The following is a 27,222-nucleotide window of genomic DNA, read 5'->3' as shown; positions in this document are numbered from 1 at the left end:
GTCCCCGGCCGGGGCAGATATTTGTAATAATACGAATGTGTGTTCTTGGGCCTTGGACGTTTAATATGTATTTATCTATATAAGTATGTTTATCCATTGCCTTGTGGCTAGGTCGATAGGTGACATAAATGTCCATGATATTTATTTATTTAACTACCACGACGACGCTGGTCTTCCGTTGACCATTTTCTATCTATCTTTCTTTAACCGACAAGTTAGGACTCAATTAGATAGAATTTCAATTTTTTTATTTCTTTTATCTACATACTATAATTAACATCAACAACACTATGAAACAAAGCATACTATATAAATGCAAAATGCCTTAACAATGTTCGTCAACTGCACTGTTTCTCTCTTTCTAACGTATCACTAAAACTGATAGGCAATGAATGAGACAACATGGCTTGCACGAGTTGCTTACATTTTTCATTATTTTTGAACAAACAATGCCGCCACAGAGGCTTTATTGTAACACTCTGAATCACAATCGTTTTAACAACTTTTTCATCACACTTGCTCGTAAACAGTGTCGTAACATGCAGGCTACCTTGGTTGCAACCCCCCAAATAAAACCCTCGACCTTAATGTGCTTGTCATGAAACCCGTGGTCGGTAAATGAGTCATTACCCGTACTAATTTTCTTGTCATGAAGCCCAAGGTCGGTAAATGACTGTGATACTGCATGGCGACGTCGGGCACATGCTGCGGGGGAGGGGGGGGAGGGGGGTGGTCAAGAGCGCAGTTAGTATATCGGCAATTTTTGAAAAAATATTAGTTTTTCTTTTACAAATATGCAATTTTACTCGCAAATGTGATGAAAAACATTGTATGTCGCACGGGCGGTACTAGAATTACGACACATTTATCTGATGCAGTGTTGTGTCGCATCAAAGCTATAGAGAGAGAGAGACAGAGCGTCACAACACAACACGACAGTTATAAGTGAATGCCGCTTTAGACAATATGACCAAAGAGGCGGGTCTCTGCTGTATTGAAACAGCACGGCGCGCCAAGCCGTGCCCGCGGGAGTTAGCGGAGGCCCTGCGGTCTCCGTCCTACGCGGCGGCGGGCTTTGCGAGCTCGGCGCGCTGCTGGGCGAGGCGGGTCCACTTGTCGCTGACGCGCCACAGCCATTTCGCCAACTCGAAGTCTTGAGCCTCCGCCGACGGCGCCGCCACCTTCATGTCACTGAAACAATTTATTGACTAATGATCACCACCATTTAAAAATCGACTTGAAACAACCACATCTTCCTTAGGGATACTATAGTCAAGGTCATAAATATATGTACGTTACCAAGAAGTCAAAAACATCTGTACAACTTTATGCTACTAACCATAAGGACGATTTATGCCCTCGACTGTACATTCTTCAAAACTGTCTAGGGATATTTTTGAACATTTCGAAGAAATTATCATATAATAATAATAGCATCTTTTTTTCTGATGTCGGTTTATATTTATAAAAACGTTTTCAGACGTTTGGACGACCGGATGGCTAAGTGGTTAGAGAACCTGACTATGAAGCTTGAGGTCCTGGGTTCGAATCCCGGCCGGGGCAGATATTTGTGTGAATAACACGAATGTTTGTTCTCGGGTCTTGGATGTTTAATATGTATTTAAGTATGTATTTATCTATATAAGTATGTTTATCCGTTGCCTAGTATCCATAGTACAAGCTTTGCTTATTTTGGGACTAGGTCAATTGGTGTCAAGTGTCCCATGATATTTATTTATTTTATTTTATTATCCGATCCGATATCGGTATCGGACACCGATACGATATCGGGGCAAGTAAAATGTATGAAATATGATCCGATATCGGATCGGATAATCTGAAAACGCTCTAAGAATTCATGTAGGTATAAGCATTTGTCATTGAATTATTAACAACCACAACCATATCAACTATATAGTAATTTGACGTTCGTTAGGATCCCTCTCCCCTCCCCAACTTTTAACTAAATTTTATTTTTATAGGTTGTTGCCCTGCAGCTGATAGTACAGCTAGGAGCCAAGATATTTCCAATGTAATAATAGAAGTACGCTCTGTAGTGGGCCAATATGTGGGTATATACAGACCAAGATGTATACAGTACAGATAGAGGTGGGTATAAAGTAGGAATTATTTGAGGTGTCCCGATCTTGTTAACAGTCAACCATTCGAACAAAGCCATTGCATTGTATTGTGCCCTCAACCGCATAATCCTCAGTTTAAAATGAACGGAAATATAAAATAAAGTAGTTCATTGAAATAACGACTTTATTGTCTAGAGCAGACAGAGCATTTTAAAATAAACACACGTTCGTAGATAATACTTTTCCATGAGGCTGCTTGTTAACGACGTACCGTAAACTGCTCCAACTTTGCCCTCTGGCCCCAACATTGCCTGATTCGATTTAGAGTCCACAACTTAGCATCCTTTAGGTTTTAAAACTTTTATCCCCCCGTAATAATCATTCCCGTGTAGATAAAAGTTTAAAACCTATAAGAGTGCTAAGTTATCGACTCTAAATCAACTCAGGCAATGTTAGGGCCAGAGGGCAAAGTTGAAGCAGTTTACGGTATTCAATTTAAAAATATATTATCTGCCAACAAAGTTTTTTTTTTAATGAAATTCTATTGTAAATAGTAAAGTCGTTATTTCAATGAGCTATTTTATCTTATATTTCCGTTCATTTTAAACTGAGGCTTATGCACTTGAGGATATGATAGAGTACAATAGCTTTGTTCGAAAGTTTGGCTGTTAACGAGATCGGGACACCCCAAATAATTCCTACTAAATATACATACACATAGTAATCTCCGACGCTCTTCCCCGTGTCGTCCCCCAAAGCGGCGTGCAGGATAGCCTGGGCGGCCATCTTGGGACTCTTCATGAACGGCCAGAACAGCGGGTAGATCACGAAGCGCGTGATGCTCTTTGACATCGGCAGGTGGCGCTTGAGTTCTGTATCTGTGAGGCCCGGGTCCACTGCTACTACTGTCACGCCGGTGTCTGAAAAGCAGTACTTATTATAGCTTGATTTTGTAACGTGGGTAATTGTGGACCAAAAAGGGATAAATATGGTTTTTCCTACTCAGATATCAGGAGCATATCCTTATTTTTGTACCCTGGAAGAGATCGTTCTGAAGCGATAGGGCCGCCTATTGCTTACCTTAGAAAACCTCTAAGTACAGTCGCCAGCACCAATATCTGACACAACAAGCGTGCATAAATATCTGATACGACTCTATTTCTAGTGCCGGAAGGACGTGTCAGATATTTTTACACGCTCCGCTATAGCAGATATTAATGCTGGTGACTGTACATTCCTGTGCTTTCTGTACTGCTTACTATGTGTTGGTGTGCAATAAAGAGTTATTGTATTGTATTGTATAAAATAGTACATTGTGTCTTAAGGGTGGTAAATAAGGAATTACGAACGAGAGTGAGAGAGTTTTATTTGGGGGGTTGCAACCAAGGTAGCCTGCATGTTTCGACACTGTTTACGAGCAAGTGTGATGAAAAACACATTATAGAGATTACGCGTTGTTTCGTTGTGTAAGTTTTACTAAATACTCGTATTGTTTAATGTATGTATGATTACTATTTCTAGATTTACATAAGTATTTAAATTATTTACAAGGCATCAGTTGGAAAGCTTTTATTTTTATAGCAATGAGAACTTTCAAAAAATGCTCAGAATGACACAGAAACTAAGTTTGTATAAGTTTTTTGTAATACAATCTTTTTTTGCTAACTTTACTTCTTGTTGCACTGGGCTGGCCAGATAAAAGCCTTAACAACTACTCCTCTCAACACTTGCGCCAGAAGCGACGGCCAGGGACAGCTGATGTAGAATTGTTCGACGTGCTACATGACCACGACTGCTCTATCAAGAGTATCCGATATAAGAAGAAAGACTTTTTCACTTCTCATGCTCGTAAAGTTCGTGTTTATGCTGTATCTAGGCGACATAAAATGACTTTTTATGCTCTAGTGCATAAAATAAAATCTTCGTCTAAGACCAACTTAAGACCAAGGTAACCAGGTGTCAACAGCTACAAACAAAAAAGTTTCTGTATATTTTTTAAATAATTTTTAATTTAGGTATATAAAACTAAAAATCAATCAAATTAATCAAAATAAATCAGTAAAATAAAAATAAATGAGTTATTATAATAATGCATAAAAAATAAAAGGTACATAGTAAGTGAATGATTGTTTTCATTTCATTTCCTCGCAATCTAAGTGAAAAGCAGAGTGTAAAACTCGAGCATTAAACCCAGTTTCCCCTCGACGTGTCTATTCACCCTCGCCGTACCGGCTCGGGTGGCTATATGAACGCCTCGGGTAAAATGGCTCGTTTTATGCTCTTGTTGTATAATCTACTATTTGTTAATTTTTAAAGAAAATAAAAGTCAATCACGAATAATTATTGGAGTAGATACATTAACTTATATATTTAGAACAGTTCTAACATACCACATTTTTAATTTTCATTCAACTTTTATGGAATAATCGAGAAAAACTAACAAAAATGCAACGTTGCCAGCTCAGAAGGTATATGCGCTCTTAAATAAAATCTTGTGAAAAAATCACTCGTTTAAAGTACATAGTGTTTTACCCATGGTCTTAGCAGCCAGTTCTCTAGCAAACAGCACGTTGGCGAGCTTGCTCTGGTTGTAAGCAGCCGCGGCGTCGTACTTCTGGGAGAAGTTGAGGTCTTCCTTGTTGATGTGTCCCTTGTGGTGCGCGCTGCTGGACACTACCACCACGCGACTCGGCGCTGTCGCCTGGCAATATTCAATTTTCAATTTTCGCCTGGTAAACTTCAAATGTAATTCCGCACATGAATTTCGAAAAACTCAGAGGTGCGAGCTGGGGTTTGAACCCGCGACCCTCTGCTTGAGAGGCGATAGGTCAGACCACTAGGCCACCACGGCCACGCACGTAAAAAACATTAAATAAAAAAAATAAAAAACCCGACTGCCAAAACTAAAAGGAAGAAAATAAGTCTAGTGGCCTAGAAGTTAAGTAGCTAGTTTAAAGTTCAACAGTCGGGACCTATATTACTAAGAGTTTTTGAGCGTCACGATTTAAATGGGCTCCAACTGTTGAACTTTAAATTAGCTACTTAACAGAGTTCTAGACCACTAGACTTATTTTCTTCCTTTTAGTTTTGGCAGTCGGGTTTTTGATTTTTTTAATTGAATGTGTTATTTTACACTTTTTTGATATTTATGTGAAAACGGTAGATTAAAAGTATTATAACCCATATATATTTAGAATGGGCTAATTATTAGCTTTCATTTGATACCCATATTGCTACTATACAAAATATTTTTTTCATCCCTCCGCCATATTTTTTTTCGCAGACGCCATATTGAAATACAATACAATACAATACAATTACTCTTTATTGTACACCAGAAATAGTAAGCGATACAGAGAACAGGTACACAGAGAAAATTACAAGGTAAGCAATAGGCGGCCTTATCGCTTAAGAGCGATCACTTCCAGGCAACCTTTTGAAATATTATATAGCCTATGTCACAGTTATGACGAATCCAATGATACCTCATATAGTATCGTTTCATTGGATAGGTCTTTTAAAACCATTGCGGGGTTGGTAAGACGATTTTTCTATTCAGTGATCTGTTTGCGAAATATTAAACTTTAAAGTGCAAATTTTCATTAAAATCAAGCGCCCCCCCTCTAAAATCTAAACTGTTAGGTAAAACTCTTGTGATTCTTGTAAATATATAAAATTTACAAGAAAGATTATAGCTGCTAAGATTGCTTGAGAATTATTAGTAATTTAAGAGTAAATAGCAGCCTAATGTATAAAACATACATAAACTTGGAAGATTCCGTACGTAATGGCTACGGAACCCTATCCTGGGAGTGTCCGACATGCTCTTGGCCGGTTTTTAGCATTAGGTATAAGAGGGAGGCAAACAAGCATGCGGTCATCTGATGGGAAATGACCACCACGTACAAGTTGGTATGATCTTTCAAACGTGACACTCCGTGACTGCTGCACCAACCTTGAGCGTGTCAAGCAGCAGGTTAGTGAGCAGGAAGTGCCCGAGGTGGTTGACGCCGAGCTGCGTCTCGAAGCCGTCGCTGGTGACCCCAGCCGGGGGCTCCATCACACCCGCGTTGTTCACCAGAATGTGGACCTTCGGCTCCTCTTGTTTGAACCTGTGGAAACAGTCGAAGTGTACGTACCTCATTTTCAAACAACAAAAAAAAACAATTTGAACACAATGCTTATTAGCCCGCGTTTCCACTAGGAATGCGAAGAATGTGTTTGTCATGAACCAATAGAAACGTTTCATTAACCTATCCTTGCGGTGCGTGATTTGAGCGAAACGAAACGAAACTGGTGACAAGAATCATGTCACTGGTTACTAAAACCAGTGATTTTAGTAACCAGTTTCTTCCACTGCCTGCAGTGACGCGTTCTGTGACAGTCACTGTACCTAACTGAATTAGAAATGAAACTAGTATTTAACGTAGGTAATTTGTTACAAGTTATGACGTTATTTATCACAAGCATCGTTTTTCGGTGTAATGACAATAATAAGAATCGTTTCTTTGACGTTGTATAAAGTTAAGGTTCTAATTTTTACTCTGTGCTACTCGTGATGTCTGTAACGTTGAGGCAAAAATTGCATCACCACAAAAATAGCTCGTTACAAAAATCACCACTTGTCGCTTGATGTGAAACCAGTGATTTGGTTATTCAGCACGTCACCAGTTACTGTATTCGGTGACGTGAAATAACGTCCACCTCTATGTACTGGGTGCATCTCTATTGGAAACAGCTAGGCGGAGCGAGAATGGACCTCAAGCTTCAAAAAGACTCCAAAAATCCAATCATAGCTTAGTAGCGACATCTCTTGTCTGGGTGAGCGGTTAGTTCCGAAAGAATGTGACGTCTCTTGACGAAACATAGATGTCGCTAGTGCTGCTGCTTAAGTAGCATAGTAGAAATAAGCAACCTGAGATATGTATACATCGGAAAAATTCGTGTCTAGATTCCTGTCCAGCAGTGGTGTAGGGGTTATAGCACGCAGCACGGATTGCTGAGAACCTGAGTTCGATTCCCAGTGCTGGTCTCTTTTTCTGGTTTTTCTGTGCATCCATGTCTCAGTTTATATTTTCGACCTCAAGCTTCGTCAGGCCAGGTTCTCTAACCACTTGGGCACCCGATCGTCACTTGTATGACATTGTATGAAAGCCTTACGTTTTGACGAACTGTACGATGGAAGCAGTAGAGGCGAGGTCGCAGGGCCGGCAGTACACGTATTTATTGTTGGTCTCCAGCACGATCTCGCGACGCGCTGCTTCGCACTTCTCCATGTCGCGGCACGCCATGAACACCTGCAACATAGTGGCAACTATGAGTCGTCAGTAACAGACTTAGATCTAGAATATATAAGTGTTTAGTTACTTAATTGAATTAGAATACTTATGGCTATATGCTATTTACCAGAGTAAGATGTTATATTTTTTTCCTATCATAATAAAATAACTTAAGCAGCGTTTCCACCAGAGATGTGTTGCGAGGAATATGTTTTTCATTAACCAATAGAAACGCTTCATCTTCACACAACGACTTAAATATTTTATGTAGGTGCACAAAATACATGAACTCTCCCTAATCAAAAATGTAAACGAGGTGTAATATATTGCAGAACATACAATTTCCAGGGGGGCAGCTGCCCCCCCTTGCCCCCCCAGGGTACGCCCATGACTCCACCCAACCCACCAGCAAACATTCCTAGGTCGCTGGTATCCTATCCTATACTGTACCTTGGCGCCCCGCCGCGCGAACTCCCAGACGGAGGCCTGCCCGATGCCGCTGTTGGCGCCCGTGATGATGACCGTCTTGCCTTCGGCAGACACGCTGCGCTCGAACGCCGGCCCGCTGTGCCTGTCCCTGTACCACAGTACAAAGATAGACAATATAATAAATAACTGAGGTAGACTGGCACGCTGACGTTTAATAGTACCTAATACATATACCATATATATGAGTACTATTATCAACGTAGACCCGGTTACGATACCGAGTACGATTGGACCCGCGACTCAGTCAACTACGAAGCGAGCCGGGGGTCTACCACGGGTTGCCCTAGTTAGTATTTTTCCTTATGCCCACACTGGGCCCGTGTGGGAACTACGCACCAAGCCCTCTCAATCTAAGAGGAGACCTGTGCCCAGCAGTGGGACATGTATAGGCTGGGATGATTGTAAGTGATCTATATAGTTTATAGCGTGTGACAGAGATATTTCTGTTTGGCCCCATGTTGGGCGCCAACTATACATAGTTGCTACAGCGAGCAAGTATGGTCCAGAAGTGAAACACATAACACTTTCTAAGGATCACTTGGATTACAAGTACGTCCAAGTGTAAATCTTAACCATCGCTAAACACATCAGACGTCGCAATAAACAAAATGTTCAAAAATATTCAATGTTTGTGGTATTTTGACTATGAATGTTGAAGCAATCAAGTATGCCGTTTGCCTACTCGCGTCTCGCGTGGAAGCCGACTTGTCCCAGCTACAGGTCGATTCACATCAGTTGGCACGAATGGATTGAACGAAGCAATGTCACTTTAGACATTTGCGTAGGAAAAATTACTGATGCAAGTTATTTTCATATTTTTGTGTATATTCAAATAGGAAATACACAGATACTTTTATTTACTCATTCAATCCATTTGTGTCAGCTCTTGTAAATTAATCTGTTCGTGCGGACTACCACTGATTGTAGGTCGCGGTTCAGTCAGTTACGAAGCGAGCCGGGGGTCTACCTCGGTTTGCCCTAGGAGGAAGCCTGGTAGAAATATCCCTGTCACACGCTATAACCACGGGCGGATCCACCGTTGTGGGCAGATCTATAGTCAAGAAGACATTAATATCAAAGGCGTATTATAAAGTTAATAAAGCGTATTATATCATGGACAGGGATATTTGGAAATAATTCCGATCCGCATTAGCGATCCCTTCAAATAGCGAACCTACTGTGTTAAAAATAAAGTTGTGTTAAATACTTGTGATGTATAGATATCATTTAATAATATTGATTGTAAATCTGTTTAAAAAAAATAAAGCTCGTTGAGTTTCTTGCCGGATTCTTCTCAACAGAGGTTTTTCCGAACCGATGGTAGTTTTTTTTGACATTCATAAGTGCTTGTTATAGCTTAAATTTAAATATAGACATTTTGACTTTGACTTTAAAGTCTAGTGGCTTACTTGTATATACAGACGGCGCCGGCGGTAGCGGCCACTGCGCTCAACACCGTCACGGGAAGATTCGGCACCCACATCGCATCTGCGAACAAACATGTCTGATAACTTGTATCCCACTAATCCCACTATATGTAACTTGTATCCCATTAATCCCACTATCTATAACTTTTTTAATTATCTAAAACTTGTATTCTATCAATCTAGCAAGTATACCACTATCTAAAACTTGTATCCCTCTAATCCCACTATCTATAAATTGTATCCACTAATCCCACTATCTATAACTTGTATCCCTCTCACTATCTAAAATCCCCACTATAACTTGTATTCCACTATCTATAACGTGTATTCCTCTAATCCCACTTTCTATAACTTGTAGGTATCCCTCTAATCCCACTATCTAAAACTTGTATCCCTCTAATAGGGATAAAATCTTGAAATAACAAGCGCTGGGCTTAGTCATGAAATTTGGTATGTAGGTAGCTGGACTTCTAGAACAACACATAGGTTACTTTTTATCCCGATATTATTTCCACGGGATAGGGATAAAATCTTGTAATTTCAACCGCTGGGTTTAGTCTTGAAATTTTGGACAGTTGTCCTTAACACAACCGCAATGAAGATATACATTTTGGGATTTTCCAGGGAATTTTAATTGTAACTACCAGATAGAATAGTTTACGCGTGCGAAGCCGTGGGTAAACTCTAGTGGGTACCTAAATCAAACTTCAATCCGAAGTCATCTACGAGTAGTAGGTATTCAAATAGGAACTCCAACATTCTGAATCGTACTATCGAAGTTTCTCAACTCGAACGCATAAATACCTACAACTTCCAACGCCCTTCCTTCGGACTTCATCGTTCATAGTCTCTGCCTTCTTCTTCTTAGGTAAGAAGGCAGAGACTATGAATGATCCACTATATACTACCATCCACTAATTTTGTAATCTTGCCAGTTGGCAAAGCACCTCTAGTATTTCTGATATCCACTGGTGATGATATTCGCTTAGTATTAGATGAATTGCCAGCAGGTATACCAATTTAATGTTATTTAAATTACCTAAAAAAAAAACTCGGAATGCCTTAAAAAACTTCATTAAAAACTAAAAAGATAAAACAATGTTATTAGTCAAGATCTCTAAGCTGTTAAGTGACTTAAAGTTCAACAGTCGGGACTCTCGGGACCCATTCAAAATCGTGACCAACTCAAAATTTCCCAGTAATGGGCCCCTACTGTTGAAGTAGCAGCTAGAGACCGTATTTTCTAACTAATTCTGACTCGCGTGCGCATTAATTCGCCATCTGTTTCTAGCCTCATTCCATACCTACCGTGCGACAGAAAGAAATAGTGAAAATGATTGTGATTCCAACTACGTTAGACTTTAAGGCTTCTGGAGTCGTTCCTTTTTCATATTTTTGTATTGTTTTTGGCGCTCTCTGCCATAAAAATTGCGTACCTAAATATCCGTTAAAAAAGTACAGGGTTTGGGAGTGCTTGTGGTAAAGAAAAAACAGATAATTTATTTAATTGTATAATTATCTCTTGATACTTTACAATACCGGGTGTAAGGCTAACATTGTGGTGACCCTTACAGTAAATGTGCGAAGCAACATAACTGCTATAATACAAATTCATCTCACTAACATGTAGGTACGTATCCGAGACGTAAGATGGTCCAGCTGCAAGATATGCAGGTGCTACAAATATACCCCGGTCATTATCATTCCTCTGTGCACCCGTAAGTACAGTTTTACTTTGTTTCCTGCAAAAGCGACACGGAAATTAGACTAAGTGTTAAGACTAAATTAGATCAGGAAAATGATGATGACCAATTTCATTCATGTGTAGGATCAGAGTGGTCCATCAAATTTCAACTTCCTATCATGTCGTTACACATTGTGACATGCAAACGATTATGAACTTTAGGGTGGTAGACCACATATTTGGCTGATGGTACCTACAGTGTACGCTCAAGTATGATTACGTGTCACGTGAAAAAAGCAGCACGGTAGTCAGACTGGTGCCGAGATTAATGAGAATGGCCGATCGTTACAGGGAACGGTCTTCTTATACATAATAATACATATATAGAGTCCATTGATTGATAATGATAAATGAATATCATAGTGACTTTAACTCAAACCCGACCTAACCCAAAAACGAAGTTTTTTTTGTTTTAGGCGAGCTTGCGCAGACCAGGGTTAGCGGCATAACTCCGAGTTAACTGCTGAACCAAGGTTAAGTGTCAAGATTGCCGTACCGATTTCACTTAGGTAACCCTTGACCGTGCAAGTAGCCTTTAGTACAAGTTACAGAATGGAATTGAAATCCTTTAAAAAAAATAGTGTTTCAAGCTTAGATTTGTTAAAATTAGTCTGATTAAATCTGGGGTCGTGATTTTATTGCAACAAAGTAATTTAGACTCATTTTAACTTAACCCCTCGTATGCCAAAACTAAAAAAATACTGCATTGTTGTCTCATTTGTTTTAATAAGTATAAATTCTGCCGATGTATATACAGACACAGACAAGAGGTTAATAATTCATTATATTATTTAGTGTTAACTGAGTTTGAAACACTAATTTTGTATTACGATTTAAATTTGACCCAAGATAGGGAGAACTTATGTCAAATTAGCTAGATATCAACTTGAGCTTTGGCTTAGGCAGAACTTGCTTCCCGCGTCTATTTATGCTATATTTTTGTTCTTGTTATCATAAAGTTTGTTCAATGGAACTTAGGTTTTTCAAAACGAAAATGTATTTTAGGTGCACTAGCCAGAATTTCATTCAACCCGCATATCTTGGCCGAGCGAGCAATCCAATTGCACAATTGTGTCCCTGATCAAAATAATTTGATAAATAACTCGATCGATACACCAAAAGTTGAAAAAACATTTTCGTTTTTTACAAAATATTCTTACTATAGGTAAACCGCCATAAGCTTGACCCGTTTCATACTAAATGCTCCAGTTGACTTCTTTGATGAGTGCATGATAACTTACTGAGACAAGGTTGTAATAAGTCAAGCCGATAGCGCGGTATACCTATAATTGCTGACTTCTCACGCACCAATAATTTAAAATGTTCTTAAATGCAGTTTAAATTGTAGCAGTAGATTTAGGAACCATTCATGTCAAAACTATGACCTATAAGGGGTTCTGTTGTATCCATCTACAGGTAAACAGGTAAAACACATTAAGGGGCTGTTACACCACCCATTGATTAATTTTATTTGACGGATAAATGTGATGCCGTCTCCGTCTATTCGAACAAGACAAACAGAGACGGCATCACATTTATCCGTCATGGTGAAACAGGGGGTAAATGTAAGGTGATAAACAAGTATGTTTATTCAGTCTGCTTAGCGGAAGATTTGTATTGTTTATGATTATTCTCATGGCAAGATTGACAAAAATACCTGTTTTAATATCGGCATAAGTACTCGATTTACAAAATGGAATAACTACATAATAATCGTAGAGTAGAATCTTTTATACAATTGTCCCTGCGACGGTACGGTATGTAAGCCTTCGGCAAATAAAACATCGACTTTTTGAAAGGTACTCCTAACGTACTTTATATAGAACAAATCGACTTTAAGAATAGCTGCCAGATGTGCTATATAAAGTACATACATTCAATGAATAAAGAACTTCAAATATGTCTAAATAATTCTCGAAATTACAATACTTGTCTCTCATTTCGGTCTTAAGTACCGTTCGGTATTACATTAGTTAAGTTTTGGTATCCCAGGTTAGCGGTATAGCGGTGCCGTCATATAGCAATGAGTTATGTATAATAAATAGGTACCGGTATCAATTACTTCTCTCTAAATAAGTACGATCGAGTGAATAATGTTTTTCCATGGTATTTTGTCCGATAAGTTCCTATTTATCTTGTTTTTTCATTTAGCTTTAGTAAACTTTTATAAGCTAGTTGAGATAGCAAGATAAAAACGAACTTTTCCGACAAAATATGATGGCGAAATATTATTCACAACATCGTAACCAAGTCTGAGCAAATAAATGACTGATTACTGGTAGCTTTATTTGCCATAACCCCAGGTAGGTCGTACATAATGGACGGTGGTGTTTTGCATTTTGGGGTCACTAAAACTTAACTAAAACTCTTACGGAAACTGCACCAAATTAATTACACAGTAACGTTGGAGAGACGTCATCGACCGCTGTATGAAACCAGAACTTTAGAAAAAGTGGATAGGTACTCAAGGGGTTCTAAGACCTACCGTTGCAAGCCACAGGGACCATAAAAACTTTTTATTGAGTATTTTTTATACTGTCCAGTCAGGTGCATAGTTATTTGATTAATTTTAATTACCAATCAGTGACTGGTGATTATTTAGTGGTGTCCTTTAAATTACTTAGTTTTTATGAAGTGTCACTTTGGTGCATTTTACTTGTTTTATTCCTTTAGATTATGTCTGAGATTCGATATTAATTAATAATATGTACGCAACGAAATATTGATCAATATGATAAGACATCCTAAATTGAACTCAAATTTAAATTTTCTGTAAACGCAGGTTAAAACTAATGTTATTACATAAAATTGACTTCTTAGTACTTATGGAAAATGCACACATACAAAACGAGTTATTAATTAGTTCATGGAGTTAATCTTCAAGGCATTTTAGCAAACCTTAGACCCACTGTAAGTACAGTTCTGATGTGCCTTGAATATTGATAAAATATAAAGACCTTTTATTAGTTCCTAGAATCAAAACATTTATTTTGTAAGCAGGCCGCAAAGACTTACACGCAGTTCTAGGACAAGTTAGAAATTAAGTTTGTCTCTAGGTAAAATATTTCAAAATGCAAAATTGTGTAACCATTTTTTACTCGTAAATTTGGAAATAAAGTAACGCTTTGTTTGTGTGCATTCGATTTTAATAAAATACTCGCTTACACATACATTAAAAATATTATAGTCATAGAGATCTGTAAGTACTAAAACAATACTCGGAAAGATTACAACAAAAGCAAAAACATAAACAATTGTAAAATACACATTACGTATAGTGCAGCCTAAATAATAAGATGTATAACTAAAAGTTTGTCATATTTAAGATTCCATGATAAAACTTTTAACTATAATTGTGGAAAGAGCTTAACAGTCACATCTAAATTAATACCTTGTAATAATAATACAACAACCATTGTTAGTTTAGTATTCGTAAAAAATTAAATCCCTGGAGGGTAGGAGAGCATTTCCGTCGTGAAGTACAAATACTTTACAAGTAACTGACATCCATATCACAATGTGCTCTACTAGTTTATAGTGCACTTCGACATTCTTATTCCGTATTTAACATCATCACTAAGCTAATAGCACTATTAAATTAAGTACATACAAAATGCATTAGTAAAACATTAATAAATTTTAATAAGCAACAATTCATTGTTTTATTTTCATGTATGAAAAATTGTCGCGTCGAAACTTGTCAACCCATTCAACGCCATGCCAAAATAAATAAGATATTGTTAAAAAAAATGTATTTTTGTTCACTGTACTTGCATCGTCATATCTACATAATATTGTACGGAATTTGAAATCACTGGTCACTGGTAAGTTAAATTCAATAGGTACATGTACTTCTGAACATGGATATGTCCGAAATAAATGGCTTATTATTATTATTATTAAAGCTCCGAAAGGGTGATCCGTCGTGCGGTCCCTCTGACACTTATATTATTTAATACGTGAGCGAGAGGGACGGTACGATACGAACTTCGATTTTCGAACTTCGGAGTAGGCCCTCTGTTTTGATTTACAGAACATGGATATACCCTGTCATTTAATGGTAGTTGACCCATATGTAATTTTATAACGAAATTATTTTATTTAGAGGCTGTTTCACCATCCATTGATTAGTGTTAACTGACGGTTAAATGTGATGCCGTCTCTATTTGTTTTGTTCGAATAGACGGAGATGGCATCACATTTAACCGTCATTTAACACTAATCAATGAATGGTGAAACAGCCCCTTAGACTACTTTTCTACTACGAGTTTTACGTCGTCGTTAAAATGAACACAAGTGAAGGAACAGATGTCGATAGTACTTTAAAGTACAATTTTGCTCCACTCACCTCAGTGGATGTAGAAAGATCCGTCTGTGTCAAGTGGATATCAAACGCAAGAAGAAATGCATTGACAATAGAAAAACGTAGGACTTCATGTAGGAGTCATTTATACAATTATACAGAAACTTCAGAATAAATTTAAAATATATATTCAGGGTGTATCCATATTGATATCTACGCAAGACATGAATGCCATAAGAATATCTCACCCATTCCGAACTCTCAGTTTAATAAAAGTTTGTAAAATTCCAACTTGTATTGTATTACTTGGAAAGATACTGCGGCAAATGATTATCAAATAGGCACCGTTCAACAGCCAGTTGGGCTACGGAGTGGACACTAGCGGACAGCGGGGCGTGCCAAACCACTATGCGACGAGTGTCTCAGAGAAAACGCTCGCCGAGCCGCTGCCCGCTGGCGCACCGGCCGCAACCTTAGGATACCGATTTCAGAAATCACATCAACATTACAGTTCATCTTGTCAACTACTAGAGAATATTATTGAACATTTATTGCATTTTTGATATTGTCGAGGTGATTTCAAAAATCGGCCTTCAGATCTATATACACTAATAAGACTAAATACAAGTACATACTGCTGTAAGTTTCACTATTAGCTAACCACTTCACTAACTATAGCACGATGGTTAGGATTTAGGTCCAATACGCACGAGAGCCTTTTCATCGTCCGTTAAGCGGATTAAATAAAATAACAAATTCATAGACATTGGCGCGTTTTTGTACAGCATTGTTAGACTTTAGACGCTACGCGAGTGACGGTTAAGAAGTAAATTCGAGTTTAAAATAGCGCTAAAAACGGGTTTTAGCGCGACGCCTTTTTCATCTATTTTTTTTAGAGGCCTAAGTGCACCTGTGTGACTATGCCAGCCACATCGAAAGACTCGATGGCCACATTCATCAAACACTTCTACTGCGATGACCAGATTATCTGGCTGCAGAGGAGTGCTCGATGAACCTGTAAATTCGTACTGCATCTTCCGATACCGGACAAATCATAATAATATTCACTGCACCATTGAACAGGTCCAAATTACTGAAATACCTCACGGCTATCCTTTAGTCAATACACACTTCGCGACGCTTTACAAGCTCTCGTGCGAATTAGGCCTTATTAGGTTAAAAAGTCTGCCAGTCCCTTGATCCAGTGCCACTGTACTGTTCCCCTCTCACGCAAAGTAACGTGCTAAGGTGAGAAAAGGAGGTGGCGGTTGGTGGCGGCTCCTAGCTTTGCGTATACCCTCACACTAAATTTTTTTTTAAGTGTTTCAATAAAAATTGGCAAGAACTCAATTCACATTCAAATCCTGTCAACAAACTTTTAACTGATATTTATTTTATATACATAAAATTCATATTTATATAATTGCTCCCTTAGTTTAATATCTACAAGTTTGTGATTAATTACAATCTAGATATCAATCGATTGGAATAAAGTCTTACAATTTTTAAATAATAGCTTAGAAGATTAATTGTTTTAAGACTTTTCTTGCCTTGTAGTAAAAATTTATTCCAACGGATTCATTTTCTAAAAAATCTAATATTTCTTTCAATTATGGAGTTTTGTTCTGCCATATAATAAATTTATATTTTATCTATATTCTGAAGGCATTATGCAGAAGGCCTAACGCTACGAAATTAAATGCAGTTCTATGCACATGAACTTCTCTATGAGAGCCATTACTTTGAGACTCTGGCATTTTAAAAAGGTGCCAAAATGAGAAAATTTTGTGACACAAGATGCAGTCATATATCACTGCAGTTAAAAGTGCATTCTGGCGTACTAGGCACCTTTTTATGAACAGGTGACAGCATACTAACATGAAGTATCCCTTTTAACATTAATATAGAAGCCCTGCAGAAACATCAGGTTAGCTACCACGAGATGCAGTGCAATACAAAATGTTGTGAATCTTACCGATGAGTATATAAAGTATTAACTAGTAAAGCGTAAATTATTATTGTATCATAGACTTGAGCTGTTCTCGCGTGTAGCGATGCCGGAAATCATTGACTAGTCTACTGGTCAGTGTTGCTCTACCTCACCGCCTGTACATAGCGTGATTGGTTCATTTGTGGACTAAAGCAGCTATTGATGATGCAAGCTGTCGACAAAGACGTTTTATTTCTCTTTTGCATCATCAGCAGCCGCCTTCAATTAATTGAATTAATCAAGCGTCTAAATCGGGTCACAGACGCTCGATATGTATTAAACCTTAAGCTCATTTATAAGCGTAAGACTGATATGACTTCATCTTGACTAGTATCGGTGTAATCACAGAGAGATAGGATTAACTTGGTTTGACTGTGTTGAGTGTGCTTGTGCTCTTAGATTTAGATGTGTCGTGGGGAGGCAATGGGCGCGCGATGCCTACTTTGACCACGCCTCGCGGAGCACCTTTCAAGGCTTGCACAGCCTGATCTAGAGTAGCATTTTTAATACTAGTTCCATTAACCGACATGACGCGGTCGCCCGGCGAGATCTCGCCGTTCTTCTCGGCAATACCACCAGGAACCAAACTCCGCACTACTATAACAGTCCCCTGAGGGTCTATGGGATCCTGGTAATCCAGTATAGAGAAGCCCAGACCCTGATCTCCTTTTACAAGCTCTACAATATCCTCCTTGCTCTGCCACATGGCTAGTCCTGACACACACTCTAATGAGCGAGATTTCTTGGAGTGACCTGAATGGTTAGTTAAAGTGGCAGTGCTAGAGGTATTAATAGAAGTGTCAGACTGGGCTTTGATGATAGTGGTTAGATTGTTAAGACTGCCTGATATTATTTTTCTGGCTTCAAAAGCTTCTCGATCTGGTGCTAAGTTGATCACTGACCTGGCACCACTTTCAGTGCGGGACACAACAAGCCGCACTCGGTCTGGGAGTTGCTTAAGGATATTGACTACCTCTGTGTGTGTGAGACCGTGAAGCCTGTACTCGTTAGCTTCTAAAAGCTCATCTCCAGCAATGAGGGTTCCTTGCTGCCACACTGGACCTTCTGGCAGTACAGATCTAATGTAGTGATGAGGCCTAACCTCCTGCCCACCTTCCACATCTACAGTACCTTCAAGGCTGATTCCCAAGCCACCAAGCTTGTTGACTTCAGCTACTAAAATTTGTTTCTCAGTACCTATGACTTCGGACCACCTTTTCTTAATAACCTCTTTGTCTTCAGCTAGTATCTCATCCAGTCTCTTATCAAGCTCTTCTTGGCTCGGTTCACTCACTTCATTCTCTGCAATTTCTAATACACTAGAATCTATAGTAGTGTTGGATTCCCGCTCGGGTTCTATAGTAGTTGTACTGTTCTCAGCTTCAGAAGGCACAGGGAACCAGGAGAGGGTGGTGGTGGAAGGGGATGGCGACGCGGGGCGCTCCTCGTTGAATATCGCTAGCTGCAGGTGCTCAAACTTAGGACCTCTCAAATACCGCTCTAAAACTAAATGCACAGAGATCCCTGTGTTTCTTAAAATGTCCACAGCCTTGGGGTTACTCTTTTCTGCTAAAGACACTCCATCTACCTCTACTATCCTATCATTAATCTTAATTTGTCCACTCTGCTCTGCACTGCTGCCTTCTATGATGCTCTTCACAAATATGCCGGAGAGTTCCTCCTTTTCGCACACATAACCTGCTACCGTGATTCCTAAACCATACACATTTTTATTCAGATCCACATGAACAATTTCTACTTCAGGCGTATCAGGCAATTCAGCGGGTACAGTCACTGTAATGGTGGGAGAGACGGGGGCGCCTACGATGAGATGTTCCGGTATAAGCTGGGGCTCGACGCCGAGTACGCTCACGGCCGCTGCAATGTCTGGGTCGCCGTTCTGACCGTCGAGATATTCGGTATAGCACTGGGAGAGGTCATAGCTGGCAGCATATCCACTCTCGATGAGGTGGCGGTCTAGGAGCTCAGGGTCCGCGAGGATCTTGGTGGGCACGAGTGCGGTGCCGGGCAGCGGCGCGCGCAGTGCCTGTGCGGGGTCGGCCGGCCGCGCCACCAGCAGCCGCAGCACAGCGCCAGCCTGCCGCAGCACAGCCGCGACCTGCTCCGACGTGTACCCGCGCAGGTTCACAGACCCCACTTGGAGGACGTGGTCACCGCTCTGCAGCCTGCCGTCGCGGTCCGCCGCGCCTCCGGGCACCACAAACTTGATCACGACGCCCGTGCTGCGCCCGCCGACCAGGTTGAACCCGGGCCCATTCCCGTCATTGGTGAGCTCGACGACCTCCACTTGCGCCCATTCGGTACTCAGCACCATCGCCGCCGCTCTCACCATCAGGCGCTCCCAACGTTACGTGACGCGCCGCCCGAGCGCCGCGCCGAGGTTATGCAGCCCCGACAGCCACATCGCGACAGCCGACGACACAAAGAATGTACGCGTAGCGAGCGTGATCTCAGAGGAAGACGCGATTGAAATAGTTTTTTGTGAATCAGAATATTTAGAATATAAAAATGACATTTACATACTTGCTGAAACGGAGACAGCGAAAATGTGGCCAGCTCCAGGCAGGTGTGTCCAGTGAATAATTTAAATACCTTTGAAATGTCAAAACAAACTGACTTATGAACGTATCATGTGCTGAGTGATTTTTCCGCTAAACGATTATAATTTTATCAATCATAGAATGAATTGTGCTTTAAACGACGTTACAATTTGCAACTTTCCAAATTTATTTTATAAAAATTAACTTCTCAGAAATGTCAAACACTATAGGGCATTTTTAACATTGTCTTAAACTATACAGTGGCTTTTTAACCTTAATTATAGATGGCGCTAAGTGTAGCAAAAAGCTTTTTGCTAATGATCAACAGATGGCGTTCTAGGCTATAACATGACAGTACTCCTATCCAACCCTAGATGGCATTGCTCTCCAAATTCTATGTTGATTACGTGCTAGCGAAATAACAGGGGGGCTACTTCGAAAATCGTAAATCGAAATTCGTACCGTACCGTCCCTCGCATTTTCGTATTATATAATATTAGCGTAAGCGGAACGGAAAGATACGGAGTTCGAATTTAATAGTATATATTCGTAGTATAGGCCCTATTCATAAAATCATACCTCTACGCGCTTCATAACGTCTGAATCTGATAATTTATTAAAGCTTGCTACTATGATTTCATTGCAGAGTATTAGGTTACTCGAGCGTGAAGAGTAATATTTGTACCTACATCGTCCACTGATTAATAAAAGGTTTCCATTGGTTTTTATATTTACTTATAACCTTTGTTTGCTGTGTCACCTGAAGATGCAAAGATTCTGATGCTCTCCTACACTCTATGCATACCTCTTGGCTTATTTTAGACAAGCAATTCAAGATGAAGACATATTTTAGTGATTTCTAAGATTTTTGGCCCTGTTTCTACATATATGGATCTACGATTTATATATACATAAGGATTTATACAATGTAGGTTTCTACTTACGCTCTCTTGGTAGCGTCATAGACTAACAGTACCTACCTACCTACTTTGCAAGTAATTTTGTCTGCAACTGACTGGAACACTTACAGGACCTAGTTAAACTTTTGGTGCCATTTTTTAATAAAATCTATAAAAATACATCATCATCATCCCAGCCCATAAACGTCCCTCTGCTGGGCACAGGCCTCCTCTCATAATGAGAGGGCTTGGGTCGTAGTTCCCACGTGAAAAGAGAATTCGTAAATATTGCGTCGAATTTGAAATACGATCATTTATTTTTACCTATGTAGTAATTACCATCTCTATGTAGTATTATCAAATTGTCCAAAAAATTAAATGAGGTAAAAGTCGTATGTTAGTGACCATCATTTTTAAAATCGGTCCTGAAATTTTTGCTTTTTTCCAACTGGCTGATCATGTTTTTTGACAATATGAGAATATAAAAAAAATGTAAAAGCCCGACTGCTCTAAAACTCTTTTAATAAAAACTAAAAAGGGATAATACTAGTCTAAGGGGCTGTTTCACCATCCATTGATTAGTGTTAACTGACGGTTAAATGTGATGCCGTCTCCGTCTATTCGAACAAAACAAATAGAGACGGCATCACATTTAACCGTCAGTTACCACTAATCAATAGATGGTGAAACAACCCCTTACACTAGAGACTACTAGACTTGTTTTATCCTTTGTAGTTTTTTTTTAAAGTTTTTACGGCAGTTGGGTTTTTTATTTTTTTATTCAAACTTACCGGTGTTTTTGTGTTCGGTAGGTACCTCCTACTAGGTAATAAGATTTATAATAAAAGTAGTTTTTTCTTGTTCAACACGTTTAATAACATAAAACAAGACATTTATCCACATAAAAAATGAAAGAAATCAGCAACCTTACCTTACCTAGAAGTACCTATTGTAAGTGAGAAAAGTTTCCATATCGAAACGTCATTATGACATTGACATAAGATTACTTTTTTATTCGGCCTGTGTTACATTACAGATGTCAAGTTGCGGAGTTTCCAAAAAAAATTCTGGAAATTTTCACAAGATATATAGAAATTTAAATTTAAGAAACGGAAGTTAGAAATTTGAAAAGTTTCCTTTGGCACATCAGTAGTAGGTACAATACAGATGTATTGTAACACAGGCCAAAATTGCATTGTATGTTGTATACATACTTAAGTAGGTTTAGGGGCTGTTTCACCATCCATTGATTAGCGTTAACCGACGGCTAAATGTGACGCCGTCTCCGTCTATTCGAACAAAACAAATAGAGACGGCATCACACCTAACCGCCAGTTAACACTAATCAATGGATGGTGAAACAGCCCCTTAGACACTTTTTACAAGTTGTTTTTTTATTTACCATCCACCATCCAAAGTTTTCAATATGTTTAGTACCTAGGTATGTTTTCAACGAATTATAAACGCCCTGAATTTGAGCAAACACAAAACCAAGGAGTTCTTAAGCCTCTTCTTTGTAGGGGTCATGACCTTCCCACCCCGAAATCTTAATTTTGTCATATCAGTTGTACAGTTATTAAAAAAAAAACTGGGCAAGTACCTACGAGACGAACTCAGCCTCCCTCACCCTCATCGAGGAATCCGTACAGACTTGTAGGTACCTACATATAAATATCCAGTGTTAGCAGAGCCCCTCTCTTAGCAAAATGTACCTAAATTGGGGTCATTATAAATGGTTACTGACTTAGGCAGTTAGGCATAAAATAGATTTCCATGCTTTTATTATTTGTTGTGTTTAAGATAATTTGTAAATCAAAAATAATGTAGAGTTTTATTTTAAGGAAACACCTTACAATACAATACAATACAAAGACTCTTTATTGTACACCAGACATAGTAAGCGATACAGAAAACAGACCTCCTCCTCCTCCCCTTAGTCCTTAGTTGGCGAGATAAAATATAATGCAATAAAAACTCAAAGAAACACAATCTTAATTAAAATAAGCAAATCAACACGTCCTTTCGCACACACGTCTTACGTCTTTCTGTATATAAAAAGTACTCTGTGGTCTTTCTCCCCGACACTCATTCACTCCATTTCCCTCATTCGATCATCACATTCAATCAGTCATTCAGCATATCACTCATTCCTACAATAATATGCTACATATACTTGCCTAAGTAAATAATAGGTATGTAAAAATATTAAAATGGTTATTATTTACACTGTTACACAGAAATTATAATTTATCTTTAACAATTAATTTTTATTTTACAAATTTTTAATGATCAGTATTTCATCTTGGTTTAATAGTTGCACTATTTATAAAAAACAATTTTCTGTGACTAAAGGAAAATAACCTACATAATTTTAAAAACAATTTAACGGCATTTAGAGTTTTTCAATTAGGTACATACATACCTACCGCCTTTCTGATCCGGGAATCGAACTCGCACAAAAGAAAAAAAAAACACCTTTACAAAATTGATCAAATATGGCTTAATTTTTCAATAATAATGATTACTTTTTCTAAATAATACAGCAACTTAAATAGGTCATCATCATCATCATCATTTCAGCCATAGGACGTCCACTGTTGGACATATGCCTCCCCCATAGATCTCCAGTTGCTTCGGTTGGAACTTGGAAGCGGCTTGCATCAGTGAACCCGCGACTAACCCCGCGGATCGGCAGGGCTACTACGAAACTTGAAGTTCGTGTCGTGCCGTCCCTCTCGCTCTCGTATTAAATGGTATAAGGGTCAGAGGGACCGCACGACACGAACTGCGAGCTTCGAGTTTCGTAGTAGCCCTACGGCGAGCGCAGCGTAAGACCGTAGGACGTCCACCAACGAGATGGACGCATGACCTGGTTAAATAGAAGTAAGGCCATCAAATTTAACATTTATAATTTGAGAAAAGTTAATATGGGTGTTTTTTTACCATTTGATGGCGTCAATTCTCGGTTCAGACATGGATTTAGGTATTTAACAATCTTTGAATACAGTTTAAATTGTTTTCAAAATTAAATAATGTCTTTATTCAGCAAACTTTTCTATCAACAGTATTTAAGATACTTTCCCGTGGGCACTGGGCACACCCTGTAGGTATAGAAGATATGATGATGATGATGATGAATTCCTGTAGTCCCTCAGCAGGGACATAGGGCTCGCAGTAGGGACTTCCATGCGTCACGGTCCTGTGCTGTGGCTTCTAGGTCTCTATAGAAGATATACGAGTAATATATGCTAACACTGCCGTCGCTTTACCTACGTAGCGTACCTAAGTAGGAATAATCTTGATTATAGTAAAAATACCACAAACGGGACTTATGCACGAAAACAAACGAGTAATATTTACATCGACGTTTCAACCACGTTACAGTAAATAATTATAATCCTAGTAATAATAATAATAATAAGTATAACAAATAGGTATCGGAAATGCGTAATAACAATAAAAAAAATCTTATTAATAAGCGAGCCGCCCTCGCCTTTCATCAATGAATTATTTAAGAAATAAAAAGACAAGTGAATAAAATAATAGCAATAATAATGATCTTGGCGAAATTAACCAATCCCAAAACGGGTAAATAAATAAATAATAATATGTAATAATAAGTAGTTTAAGTTTTGGGGGAGGCCTATGTCCAGCAGTGGACGTCTTTCGGCTGAGATGATGATGATGATGAGTTGAAACCACTCACAAGTAACCGATAATTAACTAACGATATAAAGATTGGTTTAACTGGCCTCCAGTAGCAAGTTGTTTAGTTAAAAACTTGTGTTGTAGCCCTCGTCATTATATTATCATTATATTGTCATTATATTATTATTATATTACCACCTATCCGCTTTAGTTCATAGATTTATGTGCACCATGTTTGTGTGGTGCCCTCTCTTACCTAGATTTAAGATTTAAGTTAAATTAATATTGTTTTTCTCTATAAGTGATTTGTAAATCTTTTGAGAAAATAAATATCTTAAACCATAAATATTACCTACTCGTGTTATTTAGCGTGATAAGTCCTTTTACTGTCCTGTTAGTCCTGGGCTGGACACGTCTGTCGCATGCACCCACAGAGGTGGGCTCACACAGTCACTTGGTGGGCACCGGAGGACCGCCGTCGACGGCGAGGCAGACTGAAAAGGAGATGGCGGGACGATTTAGACGCGTATGCAAGGGATTGGCTTGACATTGCGCTGAACCGGGAGGTGTGGAGATCAAGAGGAGAGGCCTTTGCCCAGCAGTGGGACACTATTGTAGGCTAGTTAAAAAAAAGTCCTGTTAGTGGTATTTTGACTATGAGTGAAAATCACGAAAGTTTATAACGTTATAATCTTGATTATCTTACTAACGTCAATAAGCCAAAGGATAAGTGCTAGAAACATAGGGACGCTTAAATTTCATCTCTCATTCAGAAAGTAGGTCTATGCAGCAGTCTGCTGGGCACAGGCCTCCTTTCGGAATGAGAGGGCTTGGGCTATCCCACGCGGGCCCACTACGGATTGAGAACTTCTCACACACCATTGAATTAATTCAGATGATTTGTTTTTCTTCACCGTTAAGCTCATGGTAATTTTCGAATGTTATTTCTCATATAATTTCCCGCGATTCTGCTTGAGACGCCATAGGTTAAACTAGGCCACTTAGTTCTTCCAAAATCGTATAAACAGCTTTAAAGCATAATTTTTTTTAAAAAACCTACCAGGTACAACATCAAACAGATACAAAAATAGGCTACTTTTTATCCTGAGAAAGTCCAAAGTTCCCGCGGGATGCAGACAAAGTTGCGGGTGTCAGTTAGTATATATATCAGATACAGTATTATAGTCGACTACCAAAGTATAGTTAAGTATAATTATAATGTATGTGACTAAAAGCAAATCTATGTAGAGTTGAACTATAAAATGTAGAGTTGCCCCAAACGGCTGTTGTGACAAGAAAGTTAACTTCTACTCATAATAGGTATTTCTGTGTAAGTAGGTACCTACGTATGTATGTAAATATATATCTATTAGTACACATTGATGCACCTACTTAAAATACGGATAAAAATATTATTGAACAAAATAATATCTTCCTATTTACAAAAGCGAGTTTATGCTTAAAAGTATCATTCCACTTTATCATTCGGTTATAACAGATAAACAATTTTCAAAATAAGAAACGCAACCCTTTTAATTCATAACACCTCCTGTAGGTATCTACATATAATACAAAAAAAAAATATTGAAATTTAGTGAAATAAAATAACGCCATAAAAATAATCTAACTATTTTATGTGATTAAGTATATAGTTCATCTGACTCTTGGGCTCCCAGGGCATTAGGTATGTAGGTATTTGCGGATTTTGATTTTAAAACATATCCATGGAGCCCGGACACTCACAAACTTTTCCGTCAATTAAAACAAACAATATTTGAAAGTACCCATGACCATAGGCTGGCACCACAATCCAGCGCGGAAATACAGCCAGTCATATACGCAGGGCACACTACCTCCGGGACTTAGACGGATTTTATATAACTAGTTTATTTCTTAAATTTACATAGAAATGCAAAAAATATGTATACATATTTAAAAATAGTTCAACTTTGACTCTTAACTCTAGTTAGTCATTAAATAACTATCATTTTGACAGGACGAGACTTAGGTACCATTGTTTTAACCACAGGCCCGTAACTTTCTATCAACAAAGGACTAGCGTAACAAAAAAAAATATGACGCAGTAACTTTTTCATTTGTCACACATTTTCGTACATTTTATTTACCTTTCTAAGCACTCCCATAATTATTCTCAGTACTTATAAAGTTATAATATGTAGGAGTAGGTTACAAGTTATATAGTAGTAGATAACTAAATGACAAACTTAAAACACTGTAGGTATATGTATACCTACGGATACGGAGGTATTTATGTAAATTTGACTCGCAAAATAATTCGTTAGGCAGAGTTAAACGTGGATGGAAACAACAACAATTTTATATCTATCTCTCCAGTCAAAATTAACAGGGCATCGAACCTTTAGTAGTTATTAACACTAGTGTATCTAACAGCAGACTCTATTCGGTATGAGTAGATAGGTATTCCGATGGAATGAGTATGCAAAAATGTAATAACACAGGCTTTTTGAATACACTAGCTTAATTAGGTAATTAATCAAATACAAATAAGCCCTCAATCCTAGTTATAAAGCTCACTGATTCGCGGTGTTATATTAGTAGGTGCCTTGTAGGTATATAAAGAATACGTACCGTGCCTAAAGTAAGTAACAAGTACTTATACGAAATGTGGCAAAGCCAAAACACAAGGACGTGTAGCCACCAACTGTTAATTACTTAGAGTCCATCACGGCAGCCGCTCGCTGCAGCGGCGGCGGGAACGTTCATTAGGTTAGGACGGTCGGCAGCGCGGACGCACCGCGCGGCGGCGCCGCGGCCGTTGA

At 38.7% G+C, this 27,222-nt stretch overlaps 2 protein-coding genes across 3 annotated transcripts; both read right to left on the bottom strand.

Annotated features, from left to right (window-relative positions):
* Window positions 1-231: 231 nt before the first annotated feature.
* On the bottom strand, window positions 232-27,222 carry LOC141432449 (retinol dehydrogenase 13-like). 2 transcript variants are annotated; one of them, XM_074094019.1, is made up of 8 exons: window positions 27,032-27,222; window positions 9,259-9,337; window positions 7,811-7,937; window positions 7,242-7,378; window positions 6,037-6,193; window positions 4,614-4,782; window positions 2,797-3,001; window positions 232-1,191 (listed from the first exon to the last, which is right to left on the bottom strand). In XM_074094019.1, exons 2-8 carry the CDS (start codon window positions 9,330-9,332, stop codon window positions 1,059-1,061), a joined length of 1,002 nt encoding a protein of 333 aa, XP_073950120.1. In that variant the 5' UTR covers window positions 9,333-9,337; window positions 27,032-27,222; the 3' UTR covers window positions 232-1,058. The 2 variants fall into 2 exon arrangements, with proteins under 2 accessions (XP_073950120.1, XP_073950119.1); XM_074094018.1 differs by lacking the exon at window positions 27,032-27,222 and adding an exon at window positions 19,858-19,966.
* LOC141432448 (patj homolog) lies at window positions 11,979-19,849 on the bottom strand. The gene has a single exon (XM_074094017.1). The coding sequence runs from the start codon at window positions 19,664-19,666 to the stop codon at window positions 17,672-17,674; it is 1,995 nt and encodes a 664-aa protein (XP_073950118.1). The 5' UTR covers window positions 19,667-19,849; the 3' UTR covers window positions 11,979-17,671.

This window comes from Choristoneura fumiferana, chromosome 11 (genome assembly GCF_025370935.1).
Source record: "Choristoneura fumiferana chromosome 11, NRCan_CFum_1, whole genome shotgun sequence".
In the NCBI taxonomy this organism is placed as follows: domain Eukaryota; kingdom Metazoa; phylum Arthropoda; class Insecta; order Lepidoptera; family Tortricidae; genus Choristoneura; species Choristoneura fumiferana.
Note: the sequence above shows the minus strand (reverse complement) of the source record. Positions and strands in the feature narration are given on the sequence as shown.